A 17,447-nucleotide genomic window follows, 5' to 3' on the forward strand; every position below is an offset into this window, starting at 1 on the left:
TGTTACTCTTGTTGACCATCATGTATTTCAGGAGTAATATCAAAACACTCACTAGGAAAGGAAAAAGAAGGTATTAAATGGAAAGCCAACTTGGTGGTGGAGAATAGCTCCACATGACAGCAACTAATTTTTCTGTGTGATCATGCTGCAAAGGCTGTGAGGTAATTTTCATGCAAAAGTAGAAATAGGTTTGCATGACTTTGGTTTATCTTCTAGTTTATTAACATAATCATTGTAATTTACATTTTTCTGTTGTCCTTCAGGTAGCAAAACCTACAAAGCCAATGTATGGAGCAAATCAGTCTATGGTGTCAGAGTTTGTGTTCCTGGGACTCACCAGTTCCTGGGAGATTCAACTTCTCCTCTTTGTGTTCTTCTCTAGTTTTTACATAGCAAGCACAATGGGAAACTTGCTCATTCTGCTCACTGTTATCTCTGACCCTCACTTACACTCCTCCATGTACTTTCTGTTGGCCAACCTCTCCTTCATTGACCTGGGATTTTCTACCATCTTTTCTCCCAAGATGATTTATGACCTTTTCAGAAAGCATAAAGTCATCTCTTTTAGTGGCTGCATCACTCAGATCTTCTTCATCCACATCATTGGTGGTGTGGAGGTGGTGCTGCTCATAGCCATGGCCTTTGACAGATATGTTGCCATATGTAAGCCTCTCCACTATCTGACCATCATGAGTCCAAGGATGTGTGTTTTCTTTATAGTGGCTGCCTGGATTATTGGCCTTATCCACTCCATGGTTCAACTAGCTTGTGTGGTAAACTTACCCTTCTGTGGCCCAAATGTGTTGGACAGCTTTTACTGTGACCTTCCTCAGTTGATCAAACTTGCCTGCATAGACACATACCAACTAGAGTTCATGGTCACAGCCAACAGTGGATTCATCTCTGTTGGCTCCTTCTTCATTCTGATCATTTCCTACATTATCATCATTCTCACTGTTCAGAAACAGTCTTCAGTGAGTTCATCCAAGGCTCTGTCCACACTTTCAGCTCACATTACTGTAGTAGTCTTGTTCTTTGGTCCTTTGATGTTTTTTTATATATGGCCATTTTCCTCCACACACCTGGGGAAGTTTCTGGCTATATTTGATGCAGTTCTCACTCCTTTCCTGAATCCTGTTATTTACACATTCAGGAATCATGAAATGAGGGTTGCAATGAGGAGAGTATGCAAACTACTAGTGAATTACAGGAGATCTCTAAAGTGATGAGGGATTTCTTCACTGTATTGTGAAGAGCTCTTGTTGATTACTCATGTTCAGTGTTGATGGTCACACTCAGAAAGAATCTTCTGTTTGTCCTTGATTTGATTACACAAAGATATTGAGTCCATTTTGTCTTTCACTTAGGAAGCAGAGACATTCGCCTTTGAAAAAAGACTTAGATATAGAGTATTTAAAATCAAAGTATACAGAAACCTTGAACCTAAATTCTTAAGGAATAATGTATGTAAGAAGTAATTTTTAGAAATACCTTGGAGGGAAGATTTCTTTAAGGCCTTCAGAACAGGGAGAAATATCTCCTAATCTACCCTAATTTGGGATAACTTCTATTTACCTGGAATATATTTGCAAACACCCTATTTCCAAGTATGGCTATATTCATAGTTATTGGGGTTTAAAATTTCGACATGTCTATTTGGTGGACCCAAATCAAGCCACAACAGTAGTATAAGTAGTATAGATATCTGAAAACAGAAACAATTGTAGGATAACTACCTGTTAATGAGTGCAAATATATTCATTTTGAAAATACATAATAGAACAAACATTCAGTTCAGTTCAGTTCAGTCGCTCAGTCATTTCGGACTCTTTGCAACCCCATGAATTGCAGCACGCCAGACCTCCCTGTCCATCACCAACTCCCGGAGTTCGCTCAGACTTGCGTCCATCAAGTCAGTGATGCCATCCAGCCATCTCATCCTCCGTTGTCCCCTTCTCCTCCTGCCCCCAATCCCTCCCAGCATCAGAGTCTTTTCCAATGAGTCAACTCTTCGCATGAGGTGGTCAAAGTATTGGAGTTTCAGCTTTAGTATCAGTCCTTCCAAAGAAACCCCAGGGCTGATCTCCTTCAGAATGGACTGGTTGGATCTCCTTGCAGTCCAAGGGACTCTCAAGAGTCTTCTCCAACACCACAGTTCAAAAGCATCAATTCTCTGGCGCTCAGCTTTCTACACAGTCCAACTCTCACATCCATACATGACCACTGGAAAAACCATAGCCTTGACTAGATGGGCCTTTGTTGGCAAAGTAATGTCTCTGCTTTTCAATATGCTATCTAGGTTGGTCATAACTTTTCTTCCAAGGAGCAAGCGTCTTTTAATTTCATGGCTGCAGTCACCATCTGCAGTGATTTTGGAGCCCCCAAAACTAAAGTCTGACACTGTTTCCACTGTTTCCCCATCTATTTTCCATGAAGTGATGGGACCAGATGCCCTAATCTTTGTTTTCTGAATGTTGAGCTTTAAGCCAACTTTTTGAGTCTCCACTTTCAGTTTCATCAAGAGGCTTTTTAGTTCCTCTTCACTTTCTGCCATAAGGGTGGTGTCATCTGCATATCTGAGGTTATTGATATTTCTCCCAGCAATCTTGATTCCAGCTTGTGCTTCTTCCAGCCCAGCGTTTCTCATGATGTACTCTGCATATAAGTTAAATAAGCAGGGTGACAATATACAGCCTTGACGTACTCCTTTTCCTATTTGGAACAAACACTAACTTTTCATAAGTAATTAGCTATACCTTTAATGGAGTATGTAAAGTCAGCATAAGGTGCAAAAAATTACTTTTGTAAGCTAAAGAATCTCTAAGTAGGAAAATTACACATAAAAATAACATTTCATTCTTTTAGTCAGGAGCAGAACAAATACATCAATATAAATTTGTCATGTCATTCTAACAGGGAAATCCAAATTCTAGGAAGGAAAGTTATGACCAACCTAGATAGCATATTCAAAAGCAGAGACATTACTTTGCCAACAAAGGTCCGTCTAGTCAAGGCTATGGTTTTTCCAGTGGTCATGTGTGGATGTGAGAGTTGGACTGTGAAGAAAGCTGAGTGCCGAAGAATTGATGCTTTTGAACTATGGTGTTGGAGGAGACTCTTGAGAGTCCCTTGGACTGCAAGGAGATCCAACTGGTCCATTCTAAAGGGAGGTAGGAGGGGGGGTTCAGAATTGGGAACACGTGGAGAATTCATGTTGACGTATGGCAAAACCAATACAATATTGTAAAGTAATCAGCCTCTAATTAAAATAAATACATTTAAAAAAAAAAATAAAGGAGATCAGTCCTGGGTGTTCTTTGGAAGGACTGATACTAAAGCTGAAACTCCAATACTTTGGCCACCTGATGTGAAGAGTTGACTCATTGGAAAAGACTCTGATGCTGGGAGGGATTGGGGGCAGGAGGAGAAGGGGACAACGGAGGATGAGATGGCTGGATGGCATCACTGACTCGATGGACATGAGTTTGAGTGAACTCCGGGAGTTGATGATGGACAGGGAGGCCTGGCGTGCTGTGATTCATGGGGTTGCAAAGAGTCGGACATGACTGAGCGACTGAACTGAACTGAACCGAGTCTTTATTCAATACAGTATTTGGCGGTAAAACATTCCTAAGTTAAGAAAAATAAACCTATCAAAACTGAACTATGCAAACTTTGCCAAAATATTAATATGTTTCATTTTTTTCTTTTCAGTATCATTATTTAAATATTATATAGTTTAATTTATATTTATATTCATATGTATGGATGTATTACCAAGGCGAACAATTTACTTCTTGAAACTTCATTCCGCATTGTATTTTTTCTTTTAATATTCTCTTTCAGACTTTGGAATAAGCAGACATTTTATTGTAGGATAAATTTGTCCTTTTATTTTCCTTGATGAACAAAATCAGATCCTATTATGTTGCATTGCTACTCATATTTTGAAGGACTATTCTAATACAGTTTCATAACCCATTTTATGACTTTAGCTAAAGTAATTAACATTTATTTTACCGACAGGACTGTTAAAAAAAAAAGAATGACAATACTTTAAGTGGCAAAAACTGATATTTTTAATTAAAAAGAACTTAAAAAATTAAAGTATAGTTGTTTTACAATGTTATGTTAGTTTCAGGTATACAGCAAAGTGACTTCAGTGTGTGTGTGTGTGTGTGTGTGTGTGTGTATGTATGTATGTATATGCATTCTTTTTCAGGTTCTTTTCCATTACAAGTTATTACAAGATATTGAATACAGTTCCCTGTGCTATACAGTAAGTAGGTCCTTGTTGTTTATCTATTTTATATATATACGAGTGTGTATGTGCGTATGTGCGTGCTCAGTCATGTCTGACTCTTCGTGACCCCATTGACTGCAGCCTGCCAGGCACCACATGTATATGTTAATCTCAAACTCCTAATTTCTCCCTCCCCAACTCTTTCCCCTTTGATAGCCACATTTGCTTTCTATGTCTGTGAGAAAGAAATAAGTTTTGTAAATAATTTCATTTATATCATGTTTTAAGATTTCATAAGTGATAGCATATGATATTTGTCTTTCTCTAACTTACTTCACTTAGTGGGAGAGGGAGAGGGTGGGAAGATTTGGGAGAATGGCATTGAAACATGTGAAACGTCATGTATGAAACGAGATGCCAGTCCAGGTTCAATGCATGATGCTGGATGCTTGGGGCTGGTACACTGGGACGACCCAGAGGGATGGTGTGGGGAGGGAGGAGGGAGGAGGGTTCAGGATGGGGAACACATGTATACTAATTAAATAATTTTCTATTAAAGAAAAAAAAAAAAAAGAAAAAAAAATTAAAAAAAAAAAAAAAAAAAAGAAAATCTCCAGGTCCATCCATGTTGCTGCAAATGGAATTATTTCATTCATTTTAATGGCTGGATAATACTTCATTGTATAAATATATATATAAATATATATATATATATATATATATAACACCATATCTTCTTTACCCATTCATCCATTGATGGGCATTTAGGATGTTTCCATGTCTTGGCTATTGTACACAGTATTTCTGTGAACATTGAGGTAAGTGTAACTTTTAAAACTAAAATTTTCATCTTTTTTTAGCTATATGCCCAGGAGTGGGACTGTTGGATCATATGGTAATTCTATTTTTAGTTTGGCAAAAACTAATTTTATTCAGAAACTACTGCAATATGGAAAAAGAGATCTCAGTATGGAAATGTGGTCAATTCCCAGGCTTCCTTGGTGGCTCAGTGGTGAAAAATCTACCTGCCAATGAAGGAAACATCCCTGGTCTGGGAATATCCCACATGCTGCAAAGCAACTAAACCCATGCACCACAGCTATTGAATCTGTGCTCTAGAGCCCAAGAGCTGCCACTGCTAAGCCCTTGCGCCACAACTACTGAAGCCCGAATGCCATAGAACCCATGATCTGCAACAAGAGAAGCCACTGCAGTGAGAAGCCCATGTGCCGCAGCTAGACAGTAGCTCCCACTTGCTGAACCTGAAACAACCTGTGCAGCACAGAAGCCCCAGCACAGCCAAGCATAAATGAATGAAATTATATACACAGAAATGAGGTCAATTTCCAATACAATTAAAACAAGTGGGAATTTACTGCCAAAGAGCAGCAGTTGGGGGAAGGGAGCATGACAGTGAATGGAAATACCTAAAGATATGAAGAATTCCTGCTAAACTGACTTTACAGGTGCTTACTAAGGGCAGGAAAGGATGATCAGATATCAAGAATAGAGGTTTAGAAATTTTATTAGGTATCAAGGCTGGGGAATTTCTTCTATAATAATTTAGCAGGATTCTTGCTACAACTGGGCTATGCAAGCCCATCAGGGGGGTGCCCCAGATTGAGGTCTAGTGGAGACGAGGGCTCAGAGGAGTCTGAATAAAGTTTGGTCAAGAACAGTGTCTTTGCCAACTTAAAGGTGGAAAATTGAGAATCTTCTGTCATATATAATTATTTATTAACTAACAAAGCCCAGGAACACTGTAAATATATAACCCCCAAGGGCCACAAACATTCTATTTACTTACACCTTTTTTAAAGGTAGCAAACATTATTTTTAAGTAGCAAAAGTGAACACATTTGCTAACATGAACCAAAGAAATGAATGCTCTAGAAAGGTATGTCACACACACACACATACACACCCTCACCATGACCAATGCGGATGGGGAACACATGTATGCCTGTGGCGGATTCATTTTGATATTTGGCAAAACTAATACAATTATGTAAAGTTTAAAAATAAAATAAAATTAAAAAAAAAAAAACAAAACAAAACAAAAATTACCCAGAAAAGATCCACTAATTACTTTATTAAAAGTAAACCAAAATTTTAAACAAGTAACAATCATAGAGGTTATATTCCAGTGGACTCATTATAAAACTGTCAGAATTATAATTCTAATTGATTAATAAATTATTTTACATTTTCCAGAATTTTAAATCCTTGTGTTATATACCATTTTGATAAGATCAGGGAGAGGATGCATACCTATTTTATAAAAAACATTATCAAACCTACCTTGTGTTGTATAAGAATTTATTTTGATTATTTGAATTTGAATTCTCATATAAAAATGCTCTGAGTCATAATTTCTTTGAGAATTTTTTTTTGAAAAAGATGGCATATATAAAACAGTAAAAATTCAGTTTTCCTTGTTAGGGGGAAATTTGGGGAATATTAGATTCAAGATAGTACTTAATCTCCATAAACCAATACTAACAGAATTCCTTTAAGAGGCTTTATTTTATTTACTAACAAATCCTTGAAGTAGGAAAATACTTCATACTTATACAGTGAAGGATAAAAACTCCTCAATTCTTTAAGCAACAGTTCAGTTGCTCAGTCGTGTCCGACTCTTTGTGACCCCATGAATCGCAGCATGCCAGGCCTCCCTGTCCCTCACCAACTCCCGTAGTTCACCCAGACTCACGTCCATCGAGTCAGTGATGCCATCCAGCCATCTCATCCTCCGTCGTACCCTTCTCCTCCTGCCCCCAATCCCTCCCAGCATCAGAGTCTTTTCCAATGAGTCAACTCTTTGCATGAGGTGCCCAAAGTACTGGAGTTTCAGCTTTAACTACATTCCTTCCAAAGAAATCCCAGGGCTGATCTCCTTCAGAATGGACTGGTTGGATCTCCTTGCAGTCCAAGGGACTCACAAGAGTCTTCTCCAACACCACAGTTCAAAAGCATCAATTCTTCGGCGCTCAACCTTCTTCACAGTCCAACTCTCACATCCATACATGACCACAGGAAAAACCAAAGCCTTGGCTAGACGGACCTTTGTTGGCAAAGTAATGTCTCTGCTTTTGAATATGCTACTAGGTTGGTCATAACTTTCCTTCCAAGGAGTAAGCATCTTTTAATTTCATGGCTGCAGTCACCATCTGCAGTGATTTTGGAGCCCCCAAAAATAAAGTCTGACACTGTTTCCACTGTTTCCCCATCTATTTTCCATGAAGTGATGGGACCGGATGCCATGATCTTTGTTTTCTGAATGTTGAGCTTTAAGCCAACTTTTTCACTCTCCACTTTCACTTTCAAGAGGCTTTTTAGTTCCTCTTCACTTTCTGCCATAAGGGTGGTGTCATCTGCATATCTGAGATTATTTCTCCTGGCAATCTTGATTCCAGCTTGTGTTTCTTCCAGTCCAGCGTTTCTCATGATGTACTCTGCATATAAGTTAAATAAACAGGGTGACAATATACAGCCTTGACGTACTCCTTTTCCTATTTGGAACCATCTGTTGTTCCATGTCCAGTTCTAACTGTTGATTCCTGACCTGCATACAATTTCTCAAGAGGCAGATCAGGTGGTCTGGTATTCCTGTCTCTTTCAGAATTTTCCACAGTTTATTGTGATCCACACAGTCAAAGGCTTTGGCATAGTCAATAAAGCAGAAATAGATGCTTTTCTGGAACTCTCTTGCTTTTTCCATGATCCAGTGGATGTTGGCAATTTGATCTCTGGTTCCTCTGCCTTTTCTAAAACCAGCTTGAACCTCAAGAAGTTCATGGTTCACATATTGCTGAAGCCTGGCTTGGAGAATTTTGAGCATTACTTTACTAGTGTGTGAGATGAGTGCAATTGTGTGGTAGTTTGAGCATTCTTTGGCATTGCCTTTCTTTCACACATAAAACTACTAGGCTCAGTTCTGGAATTTCAGCTACAGATCAAGACTTAGATATACAAAGAAATTAAAAGTATAGATGGATACACAAAATCTCATATTGAATCTCTAATCAAATTTCTATTCTACTTCCAATGGAAATAAGACAAATAGATAAAAAAGGAAACAGACAAATAGGTTGAAAAATAAAGGTCAACTAACAAACCAAATTCTCTATTAGCTCTCATCTGATAGCAAATACATCCTCATTATCCTAAGAGAACTACCAAATGTTTTAGGTGTTACTGAGGTATTCCTGGGGTTTTAAGGGATATAAGCCCTAGAATGATGACATCCAGTGCCCCTCTAATCTGGTAGTTAGAGTCCTTACTGGTTGTGAGTCCATTATTAACACAGCAGAAAGGAAAGCATCAATAAGCTATGTCCATTTGGTAATGTAATTCACCCTTTGTCCTAATTGGGAAGTATCTCATATGACTAAATAACTGAATATATTCCTTCTGTTGATCAATTGAATTGTTATAGTCATGGGAATTCCATGTAGTCATGAGAATTCCATGTGGTCATGATACTATTTAATAGTATATGTGAAAAATGAAACTGTACAGACAGTATTTCCTAGAAATGCCACATCTCATTTTGTAGACTCTGGAAGCACTTGTACATTTGTGTACCACATGTAAAAATATTTGTTAGTACCTTGTGAAGCAGATTTTGGACAAACTCAAATATCCATTAATAAGACAATGTTAAACTGTTTTGATGGTAATTTTTAAATTACTTTCTCATATATAATTTTCACTGTGTCCACTATGCTCTGTAAAACTGAACTTTGTGGATGGGTCAACCAAAGGCTCTTGCCCTCTGGTTTCTGCTTACGTAAAGCTATTGGACGGAGAAGGCAATGGCACCCCACTCCAGTACTCTTGCCTGGAGAATCCCATGGACGGAGGAGCCTGGTGGGCTGCAGTCCATGGGGTCGCTAAGAGTCGGACACGGCTGAGCGACTTCACTTTCACTTTTCACTTTCATGCATTGGAGAAGGAAATGGCAACCCACTCCAGTGTTCTTGCCTGGAGAATCCCAGGGACGGGGAAGCCTGGTGGGCTGCCGTCTATGGGGTTGCACAGAGTCGGACACGACTGAAGCGACTTAGCAGCAGCAGCAGCAAAGCTATTGGAAGCTATTGCAGGAAGGTGGAGGAGAAGAAAGTGATATGATAATAAGCCCCTTTTCTTCCTTCCTTCTGAGTTTTGTTTTGGCAATTACTGCATTTCTCCACCAAAGCTCTATCATTGGTGGCCTTCTCCTGTTGCTCTGGCTCTTTCTCTGAGTTATGGTCCTATACCTCCCATTGTCCCTCAGCTTCAGGTGCAGTAATGCCTCTCTGTTGTTGCTAGTCCTGGTAATCCTGGCTAGTCATCTAAATGGACTAGATAGCCATTTGGTGAATTTCAGTCAGCTCCTGCCCCTAGCCATTCCAAGACTTAATCAGTTGCACATGTGCAAAGCAGCCATGGTACCAGGGATGGAAGCTATGCAAGTGCTGAATACCATAGACTTCCCCTTAACAAAGCTGATCTGTGTACGCTCATAACAGAATCCCAACTTGCCAATGGAGGAAACCAATTAACATCATTTCCTGGGGAAAATAGCTAGATACTTGGTGATACATTGATTACACTGGACCTCTTTTATCATGGAAGAGGCAATGATTTATCCTAGGAAGAATAGATACATATTTCACAATGAATTTGCATTAGTAGTCTGCTATCATGGCTTCATACTGTGTCAATTCAGCTAAACCAGAACTGTGTTTCCAGAATTTCCTTCCATGTATGTTCCCACATTAGGGTTCACCACAAGGAAAGTTTGTTTGGGATTTGGAAGAAGGAAGTGAAATAGTAGCCATTTTTGTTCTGAAGGCCATGACAGGTAAAGTACTGTTACAGATCATGCATGGTGCTGGCTCACCTTGCTGGCGTGGGACAACAACTTGGGCCTGCAGCTCCTCTAGTTCTTACTGGATTTCCACCTCAGTTCTTCTAAGTCCTGGCCAGGAGCATGTTTATGATGAAGATCATCAGCTTACTCAGCAGGTCACCTGCATCATCAAAATTGGAAGCAATGAGAGACCGAGATGGTTCTAGTTTATCTTGATCTTCATTTCCTGTCCCCTTCCCTTCCAGAGGTTCTTCAGGCTTCAGGATCAGCATGAGGTTAAACGGCCATAAACTTATACTGCTTAATGGTCTCCACCATTGCATGAAGTCTAATGCCTTTAAGAACTCCCTATTCTAGTCACTCATGTGATTCTACTCTGATCAAACTCTGAATGGTACACCTTCAACATGTTTATCAGCCTAGTCTTTTAAAGATTTACAGAATGCCTTATCCTTTCCATGATATCTGCCTAACATCGAATCTTACTAGGGGAATATAGAAAATCAAGTATAATAAGGAGCCCATATACATATGGAACTCATTCCATTTATATGTACTATCAGTTAAAAGCAACTAACTTGATTTGTGGAATGGCCTGCAGAGGTAGAGTTACCATGATAGTTGGAGCACCACTCTGATAATGACATGCTGTACTCTAGGATGGTCTATAAGCCTGTGATAAGCTACAGAAGCAATTTATTATTTTCCTCCTTCTGTTTAACATTTAAAGAAGAGTTAGTACCTATCCTCCTGAAACTATCCAAAAAACTGCAGCATAAGGAACATTTCCAAACTAATTCTGTGAAGCCACAAACACCATGATACCAAAACCAGATGAAGATAATACAAAAAAAGAAAATTACAGGTCAATATCACTGATGAATATAGACACAAAAATCCTGAGCAAAATGGTAGCAAACCGAATCCAATAACACATTAGAAGATCATACACCATGGTCAAGAGGGATTTATTTTAGGGATGCAACCATTCTTCAATATCTGCAAATCAATCAGTGTGATACACTACATTAACAAATTGAAGAATAAAAACTATATGATCAAGCGATACAGGAAAAGCCTTTGATAAAATTCAACACTCATTTAAGATAAAAACTCTCCAGAAAGTGGGTAGGAGAGAACTCACCTCAATATAATAAAGGCCATGGGCTTCTCTGGTAGCTCAGGTGGTAAAGAATCCGCCTGCAATGCAGGAGACCCCAGTTCGATTCCTGGGTTGGGAAGATCCCCCGGAGAAGGGATAGGCTACCCACTCCAGTATTCTTGCCTGGAGAATCCCCATGGGCAGAGGAACCTGGTGGGCTACAGTCCATGGGGTTGCAAAGAGTCAGACATGACTGAGTGACTAAGCACAGCATAGCACAGCACAGCACGTTACAAATCTACAGCTAACATCCTACTCAACAGTGAAAAGCTGAAAACATTTCCTCTAAGATCAAGAACAGCACAAGAATTTCCACTCTTACCACTTTTATTCAACATAGTTTTGGTAATCCTAGCCACAGCAATTAGGGAAGAAAAAGGAAAACAAGGAATCAAAATTGGAAAAGAAGTACAATTGTCACTGCTTGCAAATGACAAGATATTATATGTAGAAAATCCAAAAGATGCTACCAGAGAAGTACTACAGATCATCAATGAATTTGGTAAAGTTGCAGGATACAAAATTAATATACAGAAATCTGTTGTATTTCTATACACTATTAATGGAAGATCAGAAAGAGAAATTAAGGAAACAATCCTATTTACTATCACACTGAAAAGAAAAATATTACATAGAAATAAACCTACCTAAGGAGGAAAAGGGAGAAGGCAATGGCACCCCACTCCAGTACTGTTGCCTGGAAAATCCCTTGGATGGAGGAGCCTGGTAGGCTGCAGTCCATGGGGTTGCTAAGAGTCAGACACGACTGAGCAACTTCACTTTCACTTTCCACTTTCCACTTTCATGCATTGGAGAAGGAAATGGCAACCCACTCCAGTGTTCTTGCCTGGAGAATCCCATGGATGGAGAAGCCTGGTAGGCTGCAGTCCATGGGGTTGCACAGAGTCGGACACGACTGAAGCGACTGAGCAGCAGCAGCAAGGAGGCAAAAGATCTGTACTCTGAAAACTGTAAGATACTGATGAAAGAAATCAGAGATTACGTAAACAGATGGAGAGATATACTATGTTCTAGCATTGGAAGAGTCAATGTTGTCAAAATGACAATACTACCCAAGGCAATCTACAGAACTAATGAAATTTCTATCAAAGTACCAATAGCATTTTTCATAGAATTAGAACAAAAAATTTTATATGGAAATAATTTTTTTGTGTTTCCTTGTATGGAAACACAAAAGACCCCAAATAACCAAGCAATCCTGAGAAAGCAAAGCAGAGCTGGAAGAATCAGACTCCTTCATTTCTGACTATACTAGAAAGCTACAGTAATCAAAACAGTGTGGTAGTGCCACAAAATCAGAAATAAAGATCAATGGAATAGGATAGAGAGTCCAGAAATAAACCTACACACCAATGGTTAATTAATCTACAACAAAAGATGCAAGACTATACAATGGAGGAAAAACAATCTCTTCAATAGGTGGTGCTGGGGAAACTGGACAGCTACATGGAAGAGGATGAAATCAGAACATTCTCTAACATCATTCACAAACATAAATTAAAAGTGGATTAAAGACCTAAATGTAAGATCAGATGCTATAAAACTCCTAAAGGAAAACAGAGCACTTTGACATAAATTGAAGAAATATCCTTTTGAATTTGTCTCCTAGAGTAATGGAAATAAAAGCAAAAATAACAAATGGGACCTAGTAAAACTTAAAAGCTTCTGCATAGCAAAGGGGACGATAAAAACAACAACAACAAAAACCAAACAACCTATAGAATGAGTGAACATATTTGTAAACAATGAAAATGATAAGGAATTAATCTTCAAAATATAGAAACAATGTATAGAACTCAATATCAACAATTCAAAAAAAAAAAAAAAAAAAAAAAAAAAAAGAGCCAATCTCAAAAGACATTTCTCCAAAGAAGATATACAGATGACCAAAAGGCATATGAAAAGATATTCACAAAGCTAATTATTAGAGAAGTGCAAATCAAAACTACAATGAGGTATTACCTCACACTGATCAGAATGGCCAACATCAAAAAATCTACAAACAATAAATGCTGAAGAGAGTGTGGAGAAAAAGAACCCTCCTATAGTGTTGATGGGACTGTAAATGGGAACAGCCACTATGGAGAACAGTAAGGAGATTCTTTGAGAAACTAAAAATAGAGTTACCATATGATCCTCCAGTCCCACTTCTAGACATATATCTGGAGAAAAACATAATTCAAAAGGATACATGCACCCTAAAGTTTATATCATCAGTATTTACAGTAGATAAGACATGAAAGCAACCTAAGTGTCCATCAACAGATGAATGGATAAAGATGTGGTGGGTATATATCACACACCTGGGAGAATCAGTTCAGTTCAGTTCAGTCACTAAGTTGTCTCCAGCTCTTGGTTACCCCATGGACTGCAGCATACCAGGCTTCTCTGTCCATCACCAACTCCTGGAGCTTGCTCAAACTCATGTGCATTGAATCGGTGATGCCATCCAGCCATCTCATCTTCTGTCATCTCCTTCTCCTCCTGCCTTCAATCTTTCCCAGCATCATGGTCTTTTCCAATGAGTTAGTTCTTTGCATCAGGTGGCAAAGAGTATTGGAGCTTCAGCTTCAGCATCAGTCCTTCCAATGAACATTCAGAGCTAATTTCATTTAGCATTGACTGATTTGATCTCTTTTAAGTTCAAGGGACTCTCAAGAGTCTTCTCCAACACCACAGTTCAAAAGCATCAATTCTTAAGCACTCAGCTTTCTTTATGGTCCAACTCTCACATCTATACATGATTACTGGAAAAACCATACCTTTGACTAGATGGACCTTTGTTGGCAAAGTAGTGCCTCTGCTTTTTAATATGCTGTCTAGGCTTGTCATAGTGTGTCTTTCAAAGAGCAAGTGTCCTGGGAGAATAGAATAGTATAAAACACTCAGACTTTTCACTAAAGAAACAGAATTTTATGAAGAATTTAATTTAGAATTTATATTTTCTCAAATTTGGCATATACAGGGCTGAATAAGTCTTTGTTCTGGGGAATGGGCTATACTGTTATCCTGTGCATTGTAGGATGTTTAGCAGCATTTGTGGCCTCTACTCATTCAGTTCAGTTCAGTTCAGTCACTCAGTCATGTCCGATTCTTTGTGACCCCATGAACCGCAGCATGCCAGGCCTCCCTGTCCATCACCAACTCCCGGAGTTTACCCAAACTCATGTCCATTGAGTCAGTGATGCCATCCAGCCATCTCATCCTCTGTCATCCCCTTCTCCTCTCGCTTTCAATCTTTCCCAATGTCAGGGTCTTTTCAAAACAGTCAGCTCTTTGCATCAGGTGGCCAAAGTATTGGAGTTTCAGCTTCAGCATCAGTCCTTCCTTTGCTTACATCATTTCATTTACTGAAAGCTCAGTGCGCTTTCTCTTATATTTTAGTTTAGAGCATATTTTCTTCTAGTTTTTTGAAAGTGTTCATGAAATGTCATGGTTCTTTATGTAATTTTAATTCTATCTTTCATGGAGTCCTTTTAATACTATTTCAAATGCTTTCTCTCTCCTCACTCAGTCCTATGAAGCTTTGAATATGTATAGGAATTCTTTACCTATTGGCCTTGGTGGAAGTGGGAAGAATGTTTGCAATTTCCTTTTGCCTAGGTTTCAGATAATTATCAGATTTCAGTTACAGAAAAATTGTTCAAGTATAGCAGTGACAGTTACTAGCTCTTTACTTTCAGAGGTAAATATTCTTCAGTGTTTAATTCACCCTGGTTCTATACCTATAAATAGAGGCTAACTCCTTAGAGATGCAGAGTAAACTTAAGAGGTACAATTGACACTTGGCTATAATATTTCAATGTTTACTTCTGGGGTCTTCAGTTAAATATACACAATTTTACCATAGCTCTAGATGTCTCATGGAACAAATGCATAAAACACAGAAAGAGAATGACTTCCTTGTACCATTTGCCATTTATCGTAGTGAAAATGAAAGTTGCTCAGTCGTGTCCGACTCTTTGCAACCTCATGTTCTTCTATACAGTCCATGGAATTCTCCAGGCCAGAATACTGGAGTGGGTAGCCTTTCCCTTCTCCAGGGGATCTTCCCAACCCAGGGATCAAACCCAGGTCTCCTGCATTCTTTACCAGCTGAGCCACCAGGGAAGCCCTTTATTGTAGTATATGTGGCTAATATGTTTTTAATGATATATATCATATACCAAAAATTTGAGCTGGGCCTTGACAATAAATTAACCCTGTGTCACTGTCTGTGCTATTGAGCTATTGTTAAGGGATCACTTCACTTTATTTCCCTCAGACTCCTTTTTAAAGCTTCAAATGCCTCTTTATTCTAGAGTCCTTTTTAAAGTTAGTGACTAAGTGTGTATTTACCCTATTAGTACCTTTCATAATTTTGTAGATTTAGGGTTTTGTTTATTTTTATATGAAAATTCTGCAATGAGGTGCACTATTTCACAGTTTCCAAATGGTCAAGGATATCTATAGTGCTGGACATTTCATTACATATCATGTCAGTCTATCGAGACTGTACCATGTCTCACTACCTCTACCTTTATCACTCTGATCTAAGTCAGTATCATCTCTTGCTAGAATTATTGCAATGACTTCTAATAATTTTCTTGACTGTATCCTTGAAACTCTGAAGGATAAAGCAGCCAGAGTGATCCATTTTCAGCTTACACTGAAAATGTAAGCCTGTTGTCCCCTAGTTCAAAATCCAGTTGCTTATCTCATTTTGTATAATAACCAAAGTCTTTATGAGAGATATATATATATGTGTATATATATATATATATATATAATTTCAAGTAATGAGTCAGAAGCAAAATAATAATGTGTTAAAATTCTGACAAAGTTTGCACAGCTCAGCTTTGATGGGCTTATTAAAAAAAAACTTAGAAATGCTGTACTACCAAATATTACGTTAAACCAAGACTAGAGTTTTACATTCACTATCATAATAACATAACAAATTTATCTTAGAGTATTCATTCCACTTTGAACTAGAAGTGGTAAATATTACTATCCATCTATTGTTTAATTTTCTTAGCATAGATTCTGTTGTTCAAAAAATTGACTGTAAACAGAAGTTGAAGAAAAGATGAAAGAGAAGAAAAAACTATTTTTCAAAAAATAAATACAATTATGTAAAATTTTAAGTTCTTTTAAGTTCCTTATGGACATGGGGTGTGGTATGTATTACAGCATATACAGTGTTCCTTACTGTGGGTCACAGTTGAAAATATGAAAGAAACTTCTGTAAGTGACTCCTACCTTTGCCATTTAGTTATTCTCCCTTCACTCACATTCCAGGGCTCAGCTCCCAGGACCAAAACAATCAGTCTTTCAAAACATGAAACTTATAATAATTACAAGAGGGAAATTTTAAAGGGGCAACATTAAGGAAAGTTCAAAGGGAAAAGAGAAGCAAATTCTGGAAAGTGGGGAAAGGAGGAGGAATAATGGGATGGGAAGGAAAAGAAAGAGGAGAGGGAAAGGGGGAATAGGTTTTCCTCCTCCAGAGACCATAAGTGGCTGAAGAAAATTAAAGAGGAAGACATAGGAAGAAAAGAGGTATGAAAATGTAATGGGATTTGAGCAGCATAATACTAATCACAGAAAAACTCCTCGTGTTTCTCAGCTCTTTGTATTTCAAGAACGGTTCCTTTGGTTTCTACTGAGAGATACGTGACCTCATACATGTTTGTTCTCAAAGATACTGGGTGTTTGCTCTTGAAGATTCTGCCATCTTTGCACAGCCCTGCAGAGAGCCAAAGGAAGGGGAGAATGTGAGCAAGCTGCAGCATGCAATAGGAAGGCTCAGTTCAGTCCTCACTTAGCACCCTATTGGGTGCTGATAAGAATTCCTGACCATGAGGCATGCTTTGTTAAAAGGAGCCAGACAGGTTCTCCCTGTTCTTAAGGCCTTAAAAAAGTGTTCCATGTTTTGTATTTCTAATAGTTACTTCACATAAACATTATTTCTTAGGATTTGAGGCTTAGATTACTATAATATTTGAATATAAATGCTTCATATATAATTCCTTTTCTCTTTTCAAAAGTGAATTTCGCTACCTCCTAAGTGAAAGACAAAGTGGACTTGCTATCAGTGTGCATAATAAAATCAAAGTAGCATAAAGAAAAGTTTTTCTCTGAGTTTGATCATCAGCACTGAACATCAATAATTAACAAGGGCA

General features: G+C 38.3%; 1 protein-coding gene across 1 annotated transcript; it reads left to right on the plus strand.

The window, feature by feature from the left end:
* Nucleotides 1–284: 284 nt before the first annotated feature.
* On the plus strand, nucleotides 285–1,226 carry LOC102285588 (olfactory receptor 4F3/4F16/4F29). Its single transcript, XM_005908767.1, has one exon. It carries the CDS (start codon nucleotides 285–287, stop codon nucleotides 1,224–1,226), a length of 942 nt encoding a protein of 313 aa, XP_005908829.1.
* The last annotated feature ends 16,221 nt before the right edge of the window (nucleotides 1,227–17,447 follow it).

Source organism: Bos mutus, chromosome 10 (assembly GCF_027580195.1).
Source record: "Bos mutus isolate GX-2022 chromosome 10, NWIPB_WYAK_1.1, whole genome shotgun sequence".
NCBI classification, from domain to species: domain Eukaryota; kingdom Metazoa; phylum Chordata; class Mammalia; order Artiodactyla; family Bovidae; genus Bos; species Bos mutus.